Source organism: Dendrobates tinctorius, unplaced genomic scaffold (assembly GCF_039654945.1).
Source record: "Dendrobates tinctorius isolate UK_male_01 unplaced genomic scaffold, ASM3965494v1 ptg000045l, whole genome shotgun sequence".
NCBI classification, from domain to species: domain Eukaryota; kingdom Metazoa; phylum Chordata; class Amphibia; order Anura; family Dendrobatidae; genus Dendrobates; species Dendrobates tinctorius.
In genome coordinates, this window is record NW_027361713.1 from 12,713,367 (window position 1) to 12,732,244 (window position 18,878).

General features: G+C 46.3%; 2 protein-coding genes across 2 annotated transcripts in view; one reads left to right on the top strand and one right to left on the bottom strand.

The window, feature by feature from the left end:
* DEF6 (DEF6 guanine nucleotide exchange factor) overlaps positions 1–18,878 on the top strand; it is a 799,533-nt gene that overhangs the window by 33,452 nt on the left and 747,203 nt on the right. The gene's annotated exons all lie outside the window — the stretch shown is intronic.
* Positions 6,971–11,193, bottom strand: LOC141089316 (uncharacterized). The gene is made up of 5 exons (XM_073575641.1): positions 11,091–11,193; positions 9,567–10,220; positions 9,282–9,382; positions 9,031–9,166; positions 6,971–7,998 (listed from the first exon to the last, which is right to left on the bottom strand). Exons 1-5 carry the CDS (start codon positions 11,191–11,193, stop codon positions 7,037–7,039), a joined length of 1,956 nt encoding a protein of 651 aa, XP_073431742.1. The 3' UTR covers positions 6,971–7,036.

The window sequence follows — 18,878 nt, forward strand, 5'->3', positions numbered from 1 at the left end:
GGGGTCTGTGCGGGCTGCCGGGGGTCTGTGCGGGCTGCCGGGGGTCTGTACGGGCCTGCCGGGGGTCTGTACGGGCCTGCCGGGGGTCTGTGCGGGCTGCCGGGGGTCTGTGCGGGCTGCCGGGGATCTGTATGGGCCTGCCGGGGGTCTGTGCGGGCCTGCCGGGGATCTTTATGGGCCTGCTGGGGATCCGTGCGGGCCTGCCGGGGGTCTGTACAGGCCTGCCGGGGGTCTGTATGGGCCTGCCGGGGGTCTGTGCGGGCTGCCGGGGGTCTGTGTGGGCCTGCTGGGGGTTGTGTGTGTGCGCAGGCATCGTCCGATGGGACTACAAGTCCCATCGGGCTATGCCTGCTACAATGAAAGTGATTAACATATTAGCCAATCATGGGACAGTAGTAGTCCCATCATCCGGCTAATGTGTTGAATGTAAAAAAAAAAAAACATACATGCTACATACATACTACATATATACTACATTCATACAACATACATACATACTACATACTTACTACATACATACATACAACTTGCTACATACATACAACATACATACTACATACATACATACTACATACAATACATTCATACATTCATACAATACATACATATAGACATACAGTACATATAACATAGAGTACATACTCACCATCACTTGTCACTTTGATCCCCGAAGCCAGTGTCATCTCACTGTAAAAAATATTAAAATAACAAACAACCAATGTACTCCCTGATCCGCAGAAATCCACGAGTGTCCCACGACGATCTCCTGCAGTGCATCACTGAGAGGTTACTATAGTTCACATACTACATACACACAACCCCCGGCAGGCCCGTACAGACCCCCAGCAGGCCCGCACAGACCCCCAGCAGCCCGCACAGACCCCCGACAGGCCCGTACAGACGCCCGGCAGCCCGCACAGACCCCCAGCAGGCCCGCACAGACCCCCGTCAGCCTGTACAGACCCCCGGGAGGCCCGTACAGACCCCCAGCAGGCCCGCACAGACCCCCGGCAGCCCGCACAGACCCCCGGCAGGTCCGCACAGACCCCCGGCAGGCCCGCACAGACCCCCGGCAGGCCCGCACAGACCCCCGGCAACCCGTACAGACCCCCGGCAGGCCCGCACAGACCCCTGGCAGGCCCGCACAGACCCCCGGCAGGCCCGCACAGACCGCGCATCATGATGACATCATTTCAGCAGCCAATCACAGCCATGCCATTAGTTAACATGGCTAACATAACTGGCTCATTGCATTATGGGAACTTCCGATTCCGGTATTCGATATTGTAAAAATATTGGTACTCGGTATCGGAACTCCGATACCCGATATTTGCAGTATTGGAAAGCTCAACACTAATTATAAGACGCACTTTTGTTCCCCCAAATTTTGGGGGAAAGTGGGGGTGCACCTTATTATCCGAATCTGTGTGCTGCTGTGCTATAAAGTAGGGAGGGCAGCTCTGGCATGGTGTCAGGGAGCTGGGGTGGGCTGGCTGCGGGCTGCAGAGACAGCGGGTGGTCACATGCTCCCACTCATTAGGCTCATGTAATATTCACTGCACCCACTGTCCATCACCTCGGTGCTGAAGCCGCACCAAGATGGTAGACAGGGGAGCGGTGCATATTACATGAGCCTTCACTCTCCCCCCATCACTATATTCACCTTCCGATGATGGCTCCTGCTTCCAGCATCCCCGTGGCTCCGGAAGAGCCACGGGGATGCTGGAAGCAGGAGCCATCATTGGAAGGTTAGTTAAGTGTTTATTATTTTATCATGTGCTTGCCAACAGGGAGGAATATAGGGATGTAGGGCCCGTGTGCGTGCCAGCAGGGGGAATGTAGGGATGGGGGGCCCGTGTGCATGCCAGCAGGGGGGAATATAGGGACGGGGGCCCGTGTGCATGCCAGCAGGGGGAAAATAGCGATGGGGAACCCGTGTGCATGCCAGCAGGGGAGAATATAGGGATGGGGGCTATGTGCATGCCAGCAGGGGGGAATATAGAGATGGGGGCCCATGTGCATGCCAGCAGGGGGGAATATAGAGACGGGGGCCGTGTGAATGCCAGCGGGGGGAAATATAGGGAAGGGGGGCTGTGTGCATGCCAGCATGGGGGCATATCGAGAGGGGGGCCATGTGCGTGGCAGCAGGGGGCATATAGAGAGGGGGACCATGTGAGTGCCAGCAAGGGGGCATATAGTGACCAGGGGGCCATATCCAGGATGGGATGGGGGGGCTATGTGCCAGCACAAGGGGGCAATGTGCCAGGATGGGGGTTATATAGATACCAGGATGAGGGACATATATATGATTTGAAAGACGGACACTGGCATTATAAGACACACCTCCATTTAACATTAAAAAAATTCTCTTTTTCTTCACCAAATTTGAGGGTGCGTCTTATAATCAGGTGAGTCTTATAAAGCGAAAAATACGGTATCTGCCCAAAAAAAAATAACTCCTCAAAAAATATTTTGCTTCCAAAAAACAATTAGCTGGCCAAAAACTGTTTAGCTGTCCAAAAAATATTTAGCTACAGTTTGCATATTTAACACTATGTTTTGTCCGCCACATGCATCGCATATCATTGTGCTAAACATTTTACAATTTCACTCCTCCAAATAATTTTTTTGCAGTTTTATAGCCTACTTATTGACACAATTTTGGTGGACAAAAAAAAAAACCAGCCCACATATTTAACCCCTTAATGACTGGAGCTTTTTTCGGTTTTGCGTTTTTGTTTTTCGCTCCTCTTCTTCCCAGAGCCATAACTTTTTTATTTTTTTGTCAATATGGCCATGTGAGGGCCTATTTTTTGTGGGACGAGTTGTACTTTTGAATGACATCATTAGTTTTACCATGTCTTGTACTCAAATACGGGAAAAAAATTCCAAGTGCAGTGAAATTGCAAAAAAAGTGCAATCCCACTGACCTGCCATTATGATTCTCCAGGTGATTACAAGTTCATAGGCACCAAGCATGTCTAGGTTATTTTTATCTAAGTGGTGAAAAAAAATTCCAAAGTTTGCTTAGAAAAAAAAAAATTGCGCCATTTTCCGAGACCCGTAGCGTCTCTATTTTTCGTGATCTCAGGTCGAGTGAGGGCTGACATTTTTATTGATACCACTTTTGCAGATACATTCTTTTGATCGCCTGTTATTGCATTTTAATGCAATGTCGCAGCGACCAAAAAAATGTAATTCTGGCATTTTGATTTTTTTCTCGCTATGCCGATTAGCGATCAGGTTAATCCAGTTTTATAGACAGATCAGGTGATTCTGAACTCGGCGATACCAAATATGTGTAGGTTTGATTTTTTTTTTTAATTGTTTTATTCAGATCGCCTATATGTAGCAGAAATACAGCATTGCTATGTGCGTCGACCACAGGGTGGCGCTCACAGCAATCTGCCATCAACAACCATAGAGGTCTCGAGCAGACTTCTGGTTGTCATAACAATGCCAAATTACCCGCCGATCACGTGACGGGGTGTCGGCGATGCGCTCATTTCCGGACGCGCGCAGGAAGCTCCAGTTAAATGCCCGCTGTCAGTGTTTGACAGCAGGATTTAACTAGTTAATAGGCGCGGGCGGATTACGATTACGCTTGCCTCTATTGTTGTTCATAACAGCTGACATGTCGCGGCTTTGAGGTGGAGTCACCGCCGGAGCTGTTTTGGTGTACAAAATTTAAAAATACAGGCCACGTATTGAACAGTCTGTTATCTCTGTCAAATGCCAGATCTATCTGTGGCCTACAAATTGTGGCATTTCAGGGCTACATTCCACTGTATTTGCTGTCTGTGACCCTATTTCTATACACTATTTTGGGGTACAAAATTTAAAAATACAGGCCACACATGGAACAGTCTGGTATATCCATCAAGCGCCAGATCTATCAGTGGCCTACAAATTGTGGCATTTCAGGGATACATTCCACTGTATTTGCTGTCAGTGACCCTATTTCTATGCACTATTTTGGGGTACAAAATTTAAAAATTCAGGCCACATATTGAACAGTGTGGTATTTCCTGTTCTATCTGTGGGCTACAAATTGTGGCATTTCAGGCCTACATTATCCTTTTTTGGCTGTGTCTTTGTAAGGAAGTCAAGGGCCTCGCCCTGTAAATAGTGACATTATTGCATATTATCTGTGTGCTGAATGTATGTTGTGTGTGTGTGTGTGTTTGCATCCACACATTAGTTAGTTGTAATATTAGAAATGGGCCACTAGATGGGGGCACTGAGCTCAACTAGTGAGAAAACCATTAGAAGGGTTAACTTAGAGGAGTGGCTAGACAGGAGGAAAAGGAGATAGTTTTCCCTCCATTGAGTCATTGAGTCGGGGGTAGCTGAACAGGACAGAAGTGAACACAGCGAATGCCTACAGCAGTAGACAGCATGTAGTGGTGCTGGAGGTCCTGTAGTTAGAGACTGGGTACTGCAGGACTAGGGAGACCGAAGAAGTAGTGTCAGTGGTCAAGTCAGCTAGCAAGGAAGAGCTGAAGTGACAACCCAAGCCAGTCTATTGAGTCCAGCCCATGTCTGGAGTATTGCAAGCCAGGGATGTCCATGGGACAGTCCCCTGTGGGAGTAGCAGCTGGAGTACGGAGGATTTGTGGAGAGTCTAGTGAGCTGCAAACCTAGGACACGAACAGGAGCAACAGTGCCATAAAGGGGTGAGCTGTAACGAATAAGTCAGGTACCTTCGTGCGCTGAAGACGGGCTCTGGAAGAAGGGAAGTGTTCTGTGTTCATTGTGCTCCGTGTGACTTGTCAGCTTGTCTGTGTGGTGCATACGTGTGAAGTGAAGGAAGAAGTGACGTACTGCTGTAGATGAAGATGTATTGCTGTTACCGAGTAAAGAGTCCTGTAGCCATTGTGGAAGTGCTGTGCCCTGTGCCCTGAAGAGAATAAAGCTGAGTTGTTAAAGTTGTTTCCAGCCTCAGTCTGCAGTCATTTGGGTCCCCAAAGTGGACAGCGTACCGACATGAAACAGCCTCCAGCACAGTGAGTACTGGAGCGGCCGCAGAAGCTACCCCCTGGCGGCCATGGTATTACATTTTATTATAATTTTATACAGTATTTTTCTGTAAAACAACAAACATCCAAGCCACATATTGGACTGTGTGATATCTCAGTCAGACGCCTGATCTATCTGTGGGCTACAAATTGTGGCATTTCAGGCTTCCATTCAAATGTTTTTGCTGTGTCTTACCCTTGTTCTAAATACTATTTTGCTGTCAAAAATAAAAATACAAGCCACATATTGAACAGTTTAGTATCTCTGTAAAAATACTTCTATTTCTAATTGTTATGGCTTCTTCATGACTGTGTCTTAAATGCACAATATACTACCACCATCATCATCTTCTGCCTAGAGGCAGTTACTGTGCAGATAGGAAGTCTGAGGAGCAGAGGGTGAACGCTTGGGCGGTGTTGTACTCTGTCTCTGTATTATGAAGGTGAAATCTTTTAGATTAAATCATGACTATGAGAGCCAGAGCAAGAGTACGCGGAAGAGCACGGGGCCAGGACTCCAAGCTACTGCAGCTCATTGTTCCTGGGCTGTATTATGACAATCCATCACCTACTAATACAGAACTTGTTGGCCGAGGACATCAAAAAGGAGCCCCCTGCAGTTTCTAGAACAGAAGCTAGAGATTTTGACATTTCGGCTGGATTTCAAGATGTGTCAATTGGAGAGCGTGGTGTTCGAAGATCTGACTTCTATGACATGGGTGTTTCCACTAGAAAATCCATCAAACATTTTATTGAATCAGGATTTGCTCGCAACTCTATTCAGCTGTGCACAATCTATTTCAAATTGATAGCTAGACCCCAGTGGGTCTTGACAAGTGGGTATTCGTGATCCCAGTGTCTTCGCTCCCCACCCAGCTTGTAACTCAATTGCCCGACCTCTGATCGGCCCCCAGACCCATCACCGTACCCCGTAAATTAATCACCAGACATGGTATTGGATAAATTGGCAACAGCAGCCTTTTATTGATATATAGTATAACAATTTAACAACAAAAACCAAAATAGGGGGAGGGGCGATCCTCGAGGCCCCAAACTGTATCAGCCTCGGATCCATATCCTACAAAACTTGTCACCGCAGGCCGATTCCTGTCTCCAGCCATTAAGCACCAGCTCAGAGGCCTTAAGAGACTCGCCTGGCCAAACTCTGCTGTAACTGCCCACGGCTCCCATATTAACTTGTCGGTATCACCATACCGTTACATTCCACGTGATCCACCCAAGGGGGAGTCCAGGACCTTTGCGATTCCCCCCCCTCCAAGCCGCCATTTTCAAGCACCACCAACCTCGAGGACCTCCCCCCACGCCACAAACATAAATGCTCTTACCCCTCAGACATTTATGTCCCGCCAAACTCATATGCTTTTCTCAATGGCTTCCTGAATTGCCAAACACTATAAATCAAGGCCTGCAACATTCAGATGGATACTGTCCTTCCTCCAGAATTTCCCTTCACCCGACTCCAAATCTGTATGACGTACCACGATCGCTTCATTCCGTACCATGAATCGGGACACTGCTCTGTTCAATTTAATCCTGGCTCTATTTACGCCTTGCACCGACCTAGCCCCGTACCACACCTTCCTGGAATGATATCCAACCACACCACTAGTAAACCCGGAAACATGGACCAGAGCCTTAACATATCGAACTTAATATTCCTAATTAATTCCCTGCAAGTGCTCTTAGCCAAATCATTTCCCCCTAAGTGTATTACTAACACATCTGGCGCCCGGTCAAGTCGAACGAACTCAGGTACCAATTGCTTCTTGCTTCCATACCATCCTTCTTTTTCCAATCCACCTTAACAATGCTAGTGTCCTTGGCATGCCCAGCTGCCTCCCAGTCGAGTGAATGTTCGCTCTCAGGGCTGCCCAAAATACAAAAGAATGGCCCATAATCCAGGTAAGTAGCTGACCCATACCTAAAAAACAGCAAAAGGAAAAGCAAAATAAAGTAATACAACCATAAAAATATAACAAACGCGAATATAGACCATTTTACACCATTGACGGGCGAACATAAGAACGGAATCTCGCTGACTCCCAGTGCCCAATCCTCTTCACTGTCTCTTCTCCCAGACCCCTCCTCGCTGCCTCCGTAGCTGCCCCGATGCGAAAAGAATGTTCGCTATAATGTCTCGCCGAAATGCCCCCTCTGTCTAAACAACGTCTGAATACCGTCAAGAACTGAAAACACGATAGAAAAGAGCCATCCTCGTGTACCAACAATGGGTCATTTTCCTTTCCCACCTCGCTTAAAAAATTCCTCAAGCACCATACCGGGCATAGAGGGGAACCTTTCACCTCAAAAAGTACCACCTTGCAACCTCTGCCATCTGTGTCCGTTTTTGACGAATGCAGGAATATCGTTACCCTGTCCCCATGCATCTCCACATCGCCTCTGAGTAACCCTCCTTTGCCCGATTTAGATGGACTAATCAGCTCCCCTAAGCGGAACGCCCCGAAGAATGCCAGCGAGAAAGCCACTATAAACAACACTATTTCTCTCTGAGACGTACAAACCTCACCTAAATGCTCGCCCAAAATTAGTAACACATCATAAGAAACCGGACATCGACCGTCCGCCACCTTCCAGCCTTTCCTCCACCCCCTTACCACTTGACGCATCATAAACGCCTTCGTCAAATCCTGCAAACCCCTGAACTTAAAACCAAACGCCAAACCTGCTAAAAAATTATTAATTTTTGGAACTGACCAACCAGATTCCCAATTGTGACCTATCAGCAATACTAACTTGTATTCATCCTCTAGTTCCTCCCCTAATTTCTTTTCCCAATCTACCCAACTGTCCCATGCTTTTCTATAATGAGACCAAGTTCCTGCCGACAGGGACCTGGATAATAAAACCCTCACTGCCCCAAGGGAAGATTCCACAGTTCTTCCGGACATTCCAGTCTCTTGAAATCCGCTTGAAGTCCCGTCTCTCGAGCGCGCTCCCACTGTGAACAAGAAAGAACTTCAAAACAAAGGTAGTTTCCCTCAAGCCTCTCTTCCACAGTAACCCACAGGTTAAAACTCAACCCTACCCAAACCAAATGTTGAAGCACCCTCATTACAGCTTGATCCGGCGAAGATAGCGAATTGATTGTTTTCTGTGCCCCTACTGACTTGCAGCTGAAGCAAATCTTTTTGTTCTGCACCTCCTTTCCCCACAATGATAATGCTACAACTACGGGAAACACTTTGCGTAACACCAATTTGCCCGAAAAACCCTTCTCGATCCAACAACATGGCCACCGTTCTGCCAACCCTTCTCCATGAAAAGACAAACCGAAACCTTGTTCCTCTGCTGATCCCAGCACAAAACCCAGAGACTCTGCTGACACCTTCGGAGCCATCCAGATGGATCTCCCATTATAGGAATCCAGAAAAAGCTCCCACACCTTTAAATCATCTTTAACTCCTTCTTCAGCCTAATGAAATGTGATGGTGCTTTAATCCCTCCGTCGCCAAGGACAATCTCCGACAAAACGCCCTGCCCATCGGCATGAGCCGACACGCGAAGTTTAACTTTCCTAGTAATGACTGGATCTCCCACAACGTAGCCTTCTTCAAACCCCCAACCCGCTTCACTTCAGATTTCATGTCTGATATTTTCTCATCCGTGATTCTACACTCCATTGCTACCGTGTCAATTTCGATACCTAGGAAACTCAATGTCGTTACTGGGCCTACCGTTTTTTCCACCGCCAAAGGGACCCCGAATTTTTTAGCCACACTCTCCATCGTGTGCAATAGCACAGAGCAATCAGGAAACTGTGCCGTACCCATGAACAAGAAGTCATCCAGATAATGAATACAAGACCTGAGCCCCGACACCTCCTTTACCGTCCATTCCAAAAATGTGCTGAATGCTTCAAAATAAGCACATGACAGCGAGCACCCCATAGGCAAACAACGATCCACGAACAAACCCCCCTCCCAGAAACAACCTAACAAGTGCATGCTATCAGGATGCACTGACAACAAACGAAAAGCCGCCTCAATGTCAGTCTTGGCCAAATGAGCCCCCTGACCGCACTCTCTGACTAACGTCATAGCTGCATCAAAGGACGTGTATAAAACCGAACACAGCTGGTGATCTATACCGTCATTAACCAATAACACCTTTGGAAATGAAAGGTGATGTATCAACCTGAATTTATTGGGCTCCTTTTTTGGAACAACCTCCAAAAGGAGATACCCTCAAATTATCGATGGGAGCAGAGTCAAAAGGTCCTACCATTCTACTTAAGGCCACTTCCTTGTGTAGTTTTTCCGTGACCACTTCCGGAAACTGATAAGCAGACTTCAAGTTTTTGGTTGACAACTTCACCTCAACATCTACAAAGGGAATTTTAAAACCATCCCTGAAACCTTTGTGTATAAGCGCTGCCGCTTCCATATCCTGATAATTATTTAGAAAACGCTACATCTCTGCTAGCCGGACTGGGGTCACCCCTTTTGTCAGTTCCCTCTGTCCCTTTCTGTTTTCCAGCCCTGAAACATTTGTAAAACCCATGATTACCTCCGCTTGACGAACATTCGTGTTTAAATTTACACTTTGTCCCGAATCTACATGATCCCTCATTGAAAGAGAAGCACAGTCCCTTCTTTGTCGCCACTGAGTGTCCTAACTGTCCCGAGCCCCCGGTGCCCCCAAGAAAAGGCTGGTAACTTTGCCCCGGCCTCGCTGGCACCGTTACTCTCATCCATAAAGAAATATCTTTATGGTCCCAACGGATATTAGGCCTTACTGCTTTCCGTTGACAAAATTGTTCGTCATATCTTAACCATCTTTGTCCCCCATAAACTCTATACGCCTCACCAATTATGTCCATGTAACAGAACAGAGGGGAACAGTTCTTTGGCGATTTCTCCCCTATCACGTTGGCCAGTATGGCGAAAGCTTGTAGCCAGTTGCTGAATGTGCGGGGGATTAATCTAAACCTCCTCTTTTCTTCATCCTCCTTTTTTGAGTCATCTCTTCTAGACCTGTCTAAATTAAAACGCTCCAGCGGGAGTAATGAAAAAATTTCCACGTACTCCCCTTTCCATATCCGTTCTCTAACCTCCTGCTTCAAATGTGCCCCTAGTGGTCCCTCAAAGCAGACGTACACCTCCCCTTTGGCGGAATCATCCAGCCGCACTGTCTCTTCCTTATCCTTCTGACAACTCTCTCCTGACACAACACAAGAAAATCCCATGACGGATAACATGATCAGGGATAAAAATTCTCCATTAAATGTCACCTGCTTAACCCAGCAGGAAGTACGGCGGCGTCTAAAAATTACTAAAATTGACAAATCCCCAGGCCCGGATGGGATACACCCCCGAGTACTGCAGGAATTAAGCACAGTCATAGATAGACCATTTTTAATCTTTAAAGATTCCAAAATAACAGGGTCTGTACCACAGGACTGGCGTATAGCAAATGTGGTGCCAATATTCAAAAAGGGGACAAAAACTCAACTTGGAAATTATAGGCCAGTAAGTTTAACCTCAACTGTGGGTAAAATCCTGGAGGGTTTTCTAAGAGATACTATACTGGAGTATCTGGAGAAGAATGACCTCATGACCCAATATCAACATGGGTTTACAAGGGACCGTTCCTGTCAGACTAATCTGATAAGCTTTTATGAAGAGGTAAGTTCAGGACTGAACCAAGGATATGGGTTGAACTAGATGGACTTAAAGTCTTCCTTCAACCTTAATAACTATGTTACTATGTTACTATGTTACTGCCTGTCCCCCAACTCACCTACTGACCCTAAATCCCTCGTAGACGCTGAACCCTCAGCCCCGGCTCCTTGTATCGTACTGATACCTGTGGCTCTATTAACCCCTGGCAACCCCCTCTCCCCCTGATACCCAGCCAAGATGATGCTAAGATGGATCGCCTTGCCCACTCCCTGATTCCCACAATCTGACTAATTTCCTGAAATCCTGCAAAACTACCCCCATACCGGCATTAGCCCCCCCCCGGCGGCTTCCCCCTGTACCTGTACATGGGGAGCTAATGTTTGTAAAAATCAGATAGGTTCTGCCTCACCTGGCTGTCTTGGTGCTGTGTTCCCAGCAGCCGCCAGTCCTGGATCCGGATGTATGTGCTCCGCGTTCTGTCCTCTTCCGCTTGTCTGGTTTGTTGATGTCATCGCCCCGTGCAGCTGGCCTGGACTGACCGCTGCATAATCCATACGATGAGGTTGCAGGCGTGATTTAAATAAGCCTGCTGGTAGCCCAGGACGTGCAGGCTGCTGATCCGTATCGTGGGGTCCTCACTCCCCCCTCCCTCCCTCACTGCTCCCGTCACCGTGACCGAAATCCTGCAAGTCCCCCCCACTAGCCCACACACTGCTGGGCCCAGCATATCGCTGGCCATAATTCGTGCCAACCTCTGCTGTGACCTGTGAGTGGGTGGAACTACCGTGCCCATACTCACTAGCCGGTCCTCAGCCCGCGATGGCCGTCCTCGCCCCCGCGATGATGCTCCCAAACAACTACCAAACAACAAACATTATTTTTTAAGTTTAAACAAATTATTGAAGACCTCATCCCTAACTTTGCCACAGTCTTCATCCCAACTCTTACACACATCTTCAACCTTTCACTTACAAATGATGTCTTTCCCTCATCCTTCAAACATGCCTCAATCACACCCATCCTCAAAAAGCCCTCCCTCGACCCATCCTCTATGTCTAACTATTGCCCAATATCTCCTCTCCCTTACACCTCAAAACTACTGGAACAGCATGTATATCTTGAACTGTCCTCCCACCTCTCCTCCTGTTCCCTCTTTGACCAATTACAGTATGGCTTCCGACCGCATCACTCAACTGAAACTCCCCTAACTAAAGTCACTAACGACCTACTAACCGCCAAAAGCAAGCGATACTACTCTGTCCTCCTTCTACTGTCTTCTGCCTTCGACACCGTGGAACATTCCCTCCTGCTGCAGATTATCTCATCTCTTGGCATTACAGACTTGGCCCAATCCCTCATCTTTCATCGTTTTTAAGAAATCTCAATATGGAAGAGGCCAGGAGCCATTTGGTGAGCTGCATTTCTTGCTACATGTTCATAGACTTACCTGTGAAAAAGCCAAACTTCACATGCCACAAATGCAAGCTTGTGTCCCTGTTGGAGGAAAAGTTGCAAAATCTCGAAGAGAGGTTAGCTACGTTGAAGATCATTAAGGAAGGTGAAGAGTTCTTAGACAGAGCAGAATTATCTCTTCATGTTACAGAAAGAGAAGAAATTTGAAGTGCACCTGAAGAAACAGAGGAATGGAAACATGTGACCCAGAGAAGCAGGAGGATCAGGAGGCAGTCAGCACCCATACTTCTCAGGAACCAGGACCAGGCTCTCACGCAGGAAAACAATGAAGAAATACATCAGGATAAGACTTTGCCCACAAACAGCAACCTTGTATGCCTTCAGAGTCCTTCTGGATGGAGAAAGAAAAATTTTGTGAAGAAGAAACAGAGAGTGGTGGTCATGGGGGATTCCCTGTTGAGAGGAACAGAGGCCGCTATCTGCAGACCGGATATAACTTCAAGAGAAATGTGCTGTCTTCCAGGTGCAAAAATTAAAGATGTGTCTGACAGGATATCAGGACCTACAGATGACTACCCATTCCTGCTACTACGTGTGGGGACAAATGATGCCGCAAGAAACGACTTGGAAACCATCTGCAGAGACTTTGAAGACTTAGGCAAGAAAGTAAAAGAACTGGGAGCGCAGGTGGTCTTCTCTTCCATCCTCCCAGTGGATGGCCATGGAACAAGGAGGTGGAATAAGATTCTGCAGGTCAAAAAAAGGCTACGTCGATGGTGCCGTCAGCAGCGATTTGGATTTCTGGATCACGGAGTGAATTACCTATACGATGGACTACTTGATAGAGATGGGGTGCACCTTACGAAGACTGGAAAACATGTATTTGGAAGTCACCTTGCTACACTTGTAAGGAGAGATTTAAACTAGAACAACATGGGAAGGGAAGCAAAAGACCAGAAAAAGCCATACACCTGACAAATGCTATTGAGAACTCTGCTATTAGAAGTGGAAAGGAAGAACAAAGACAAAAGAATCTAATTAATAAAAATATTTGCGAAAGAGAAACCAATCACAAACTAAAATGTTTCTATACTAATGCACAAAGCATGGGCAACAAACAAGGAGAATTGGAACTACAACACAGGAAAAGAAATATGATGTCATTGGAATCACTGAAACTTGGTGGGACAATACACATGATTGGAATACAAGACTAGAAGGATACAACTTATTTGCAAGAAACAGACTTGATAAACGAGGAGGAGGTGTCGCATTGTATGTTAGAAACGCGTATATCTGCACAGAGATTGAAGCTTCAGAGACTGGGAGTTCTGTGGAAATTGTTTGGGTAAGAATACAAGGACAGAACAATGGAAAGGACACCATTGTAGGCATTTACTACAGGCCGCCTGTGCAAGCTGAAGATATGGATGAACTCTTTATGCATCAAATGGCCAAGTTCTCCAAAAAATATGACATAGTTGTCATGGGAGATTTCAACTATCCAGACATGTGTTGGGAATCTCTCTCAGGCAAAACTAACAGGTCAAGGAAATTCTAATCCTCTCTTGCTGACAACTCTATCTTCCAAAAGGTAGGGGAGAAAACAAGGGGAACTGCTACCTTGAATCTAATCCTTATAAACAGGGAGGAAATGGTTGAGGAGGTAAAAGTGGCTGGGACCCTAGGAAGTAGCGACCATGCTATTTTAGAATTTTGGATAACTAGGAGGAGGAAGACCTGTGAAGACTCAGACGTCAAGGTTAGATTTCAGAAAGGCAGATATTAAGGGATTCAGAATGAGAATTGGAGGGATCCAATGGCTGGATATCCTTAAAGACAAAAATGTCCTGGAAGGATGGGAAATCTTGAAAAATGAAATTCTCACAGCACAATTGTTAACAATTCCGAAAAGAGGGAAGAATAGGAAGCATTTAAGGAAACCAGGATGTATGAACACAGAACTTAAGCACATGCTAAAAAGGAAGAAAAAAATGTTTAGAAATGGAAAGAGGGAGGCATATCTAAAGAAGAATATAATGCTGTCTGCAGAACCTGCCGGGCACAAATCAGATTATCTGAAGCTGACAATGAATTGAGGCTTGCAAGAGATGTCAAAAGCAATAATAAAGGATTTGGGGGATATGTCAAAAGTAAAAGAAAAGTCAAAGATGCTATAGAATTTTTACAGGATGAAAATGATGAAATGGTAAGTCAGGATGTTGAGAAGGCCGAACTTTTAAATTCCTATTTTGCATCTGTTTTCTCTCAGAAAGGAAATGTAACATCAACCGTTCTTCACTGTCCTATTAAGGGAATAGAAGAATCCAGGATATCTATAAACAGAAAGATAGTGAGGAAACACTTAGCTAACCTAAATGAATTCAAGTCTCCAGGTCCAGATGAATTACACCTCAGAGTACTGAAGGAGATAGCAGAAGAAATTTTTGAACCCCTCTCCATAATCTTTGAAAATTCTTGGAGAACAGGAGAAGTCCCAGAAGACTGGAGAAGAGCAAATGTTGTTCCTATCTTCAAAAAGGGGAAGAAGGTGGACCCAGGCAACTATAGGCCGGTGAGTCTGACTTATATACCAGGAAAGATCTTTGAACAAATTATTAAACAACATGTATGTCAGTACCTGGATAAGAATGAAGTGATTAAACAGAGTCAGCATGGGTTTGTAACTAATAAGTCATGTCAGACTAACTTAATTTCCTTCTATGACGGAATCACTGATTGGGTGGATCAAGGAAATGCTGTAGATATAGTATATCTTGACTTCAGCAAAGCATTTGACAAAGTATCTCATACAATTCTTATTGAAAAAATGACTAAGTATGGAATGGACAAGGCAACTGTTAGGTGGATTCATAACTGGCTTAGTGATCAGACCCAAAGAGTGGTTGTAAATGGCTGCACATCCAGTTGGAAGAATGTCTCAAGTGGGGTACCACAGGGCTCTGTCCTGGGCCCTGTATTGTTCAGCATCTTTATCAAAGATTTAGATGAAGGAATTGAGGGTAAACTGATTAAATTTGCTGATGACACAAAGCTAGGAGGGATAGCTAATACTAGAGAAGAGAGAGAGAGGATTCAAAAAGATATAAATAAACTGGAGCAGTGGGCAGCAACTAACAGAATGGTTTTTAACAGGAAAAATGCAAAGTACTACATCTGGGCAATAAAAATGAAAAAGCATATACAGAATGGGAGGAATAGGGCTAAGCAACAGCACATGTGAAAAAGACTTGGGTATACTAATAGATCACAGACTGAATATGAGTCAACAGTGTGATGCAGCAGCAAAAAAGGCAAATGCAATTCTAGGATGTATTAACTGAAGTATACAGTCTTGATCACGTGAAGTCATTATTTCCCTCTACTCCTCTTTGGTCAGACCTCATCTGGAATATTGTGTCCAGTTTTGGGCACCACATTTTAAAAAAGACATCAACAAACTGGAGCAAGTTCAGAAAAGAGCGACCAGAATGGTGACTGGTCTGCAAACCCTGTCTTATGAGGAAAGGTTGCAGGATTTGGGAATGTTTAGTTTGCAAAAGAGAAGACTGAGAGGAGACTTAATAGCTGTCTACAAATATCTAAAGGGCTGTCACATTGTAGAAGGATCATCTTTATTCTCATTTGCACAAGGAAAGACTAGAAGCAATGGGATGAAACTGAATGGGAGGAGACACAGATTAGATATTAGAAAAATGTTTTTGACAGTTAGAGTGATCAATGAGTGGAACAGGCTGCCACGAGAAGTGGTGAGTTCTCCTTCAATGGAAGTCTTCAAACAGAGGCTGGACAGACATCTGACTGGGATGATTTAGCAAATCCTACTTTGAGCAGGGGGTTGGACCAGAAGGCCCAGAAGGTCCCTTCCAACTCTACGATTCTATGATTCTATGATTCCATCCTGGATCTCATCATACCTAACAGACCGAACATTTAGTGTCTCCCTCTCACACACCACCTCCTCACCTCATCCTCTGTCTGTCGGTGTTCCTCAAGGCTCAGTTCTAGGACCCCTACGCTTCTCCATCTACACCTTCAGCCTGGGACAGCTCATAGAATCCCACAGTTTGCAGTATCACCTCTACGCCGATGACACGCAGATCTACCTATCGGGACTTGACCTCACCTCCTTACTGACCAAAATCCCACAATATCTGTCTGCTATCTCAGCCTTCTTTTCTGCTCGCTTTCTCAAACTGAACATGGCAAAACAGAATTCATCATCTTTCCCTATCTCACTCTTCCCCTCCACAAGACCTATCCATCAATGTCAATGGCTGCTGGCTTTCCCCAGTCCCACACACTCGGTGCCTTGGGGTGATCCCTGACTCTGCCCTCTCTTTCAAACCACAAATCCAAGCCCTTGACTCCTCCTGCCACCTCAAACTTAAAAATATTTCCCATATCCGCGCATTCCTCAACCATGAAACCACAAAAACACTAGTGCACACCCTTATCTCCCGCCTTGACTACTGCAACCTCCTACTCTTTGGCCTCCCCTATAGCACTCTGGCACCACTACAGTCCATCCTACACTCTGCTGCCCGACCAATCCACTTGTCTCTCCGCTATTCCCCAGCCTCCCCCCTATTCCAGGCCCTTCACTGGCTTCTTTTTGCCCAGAGGCTCCAGTTCAAAACCCTAACCATGACATACAAAGCCATCCACAACCTGTCTCCTCCATACATCTGTGACATGGTCTCCCGGTACCTTCGATCCTCTCAAGATCTCCTTCTCTACTACCCCTTTATCTCTTCTTCCCACAACAGCATACAAGACTTCTCCCATGCTTGCCTCATACTTTGGAACTCTCTGCCGCAACACATCAGACTCTTACCAACAACGGAAACCTTCAACGAGAACCTGAAGACCCACCTGTTCCGACAAGCCTACAACCTGCAATGATCCTCAGTCAACTGAACCACCGCACAACCAGCTTTACCCTTTCCTAGTGTATCCTCACCCATACCTGTAGACTGTGAGCCCTCGCGGGCAGGGTCCTCTCTCCTTCTGTACTTGTGTGTCCCTTGTCTTACACATGCTTATTGTACTTGTCTATATTTCCCCTTTTCATATGTAAAGGGCCATGGAATAAATAGCACTATATAAATGAATAATAATAATAATTTATGTAGCCTTCCTTGACAGAAAAGTAGAACCATAATTGTGCTGTATCACAATACTAGACCAAGGGGAAAACAGAAATTCTTGTTGCAATAACGCAACTGCCCCACAATGAAGGTGAACTGTACTACAATGCTGGGAACAGGATTAATGTCTGATTTCAGACTACTTCAAACATCAACTACCTGCTGGTGTTCATCACCTATGTTAAACAAAGACAAAAAATAATTACAGTCTCCAAGCTATGTTAGTGTCATCAGAGCTTAATCTTAAATGCAGGTGGTTGGATGATTGCTGATGACCCTGAGGATTTAAAGAGTGCTTTTAAGATAGCATCAGGATCAACTTCAGCTTGAGGATTTTAAGCAAAACTTGATGAGGAGTTTGTTTCTTCGACATTAACTTTCCATCTTTGATGGGGTGTCGCTTAATCTTAGAAGTATGGGCTGGTCTGATGTTATCACACTACCATTCAAATGGAAGATTACATTTCATTGGTTGTCCATCTAGGTATCTGTTGTATTTTTTGTAAGCACCAACTGCATTTTTCTTTTTTTACAAATACAACCTCTGCAACTCTGGAACTCAACAAGCAGGTGTACTTCAAGGCACCGCATACACAGAAAAACTCCACACTATCTTCCTCGGTGACTCTTGCATGCATATTATTAACTAGCTATGAACCCATTCTACGCCCGGGTAGCGAGCATTTTTATATGGTCTCCCATCCTGGTATGTGCTGCCCCCCTCCTATCCTGTATGCATGGCACCCCTCATCCCTATTCTGGTATAAATGGTCCCCCTCATCCCTACTATGGTATGAATGGCCCCCTCATCCCTATCCTGGCATGCATGGTACCCCCTGATTCCTATCCTGGTATGAATGGTCCCCTCACCCCCCCATCCTGGTATGCATGGTCCCCTCACACCCCAATCCTAGTATGCATGCTACCCCTCACCCACCAATCCTGGTATGCATGGTCTTCACGCCCCCGTTTTTGCGGTTTGCATGGTCCCCTCACCCCCTTTCGTGGTATGCATGGTCCCCCCACCCCCCTTTCGTGGTATGCATGATCCCCTGACGCTCCTTTCATGGTATGCATGATCCCCTCACTCCCTTTCAAGGTATGCATGGTCCCCTCAGTCCCCTTTCGTGGTATGCGTGGTTCCCTCACCCCCCTTTTGTGGTATGCGTGGTCCCCTCATCCCTCTATCTTGGTATGCATGGTCCCCTCACCCCCTATCCTGGTATGCGTGGTCCCCTCCCCTTTTGTGGTAAGTGTGGTCCCCTTACCCCCCTTTCCTGGTATGCATGGTCCTCTCACCCTCCTTTCATAGTATGCGTGGTCCCCTCACCCCCCTATCCTGGTATGTGTGGTCCCCTCACTCCCCTTTCGTGGTATGCGTGGTTCCCTCACCCCCTATCCTGGTATGCGTGGTCCCCTTACCCCCCTTTCCTGGTATGCATGGACCTCTCACCCTCCTTTTGTGGTATGCATGGTCCCCTCACCCCCCTTTCCTGGTATGCATGGTCCCCTCACCCCCCTATCCTGGTATGCGTGGTCCCCTCACTCACCTTTGTGGCATGCATGGTCTCCTCACCCCCCTATCCTGGTATGTATGGTCCCCTCCCCTTTCG

Bases quoted from the DNA above. Each gene is read 5' to 3' on its own strand.
- LOC141089316 (XM_073575641.1), bottom strand. From the start codon at position 11,193: ATGACATCAACAAACCAGACAAGCGGAAGAGGACAGAACGCGGAGCAC. The intron at 9,383-9,566 runs GTAATCATGGGT...TTCCCTTTGTAG, and splicing joins CGAATGTTCGTCAAGCGGAG to ATGTTGAGGTGAAGTTGTCA. The intron at 7,999-9,030 runs GTTTGTTGTCAG...TCTTGTTCACAG, and splicing joins TGACATTGAGGCGGCTTTTC to TGGGAGCGCGCTCGAGAGAC.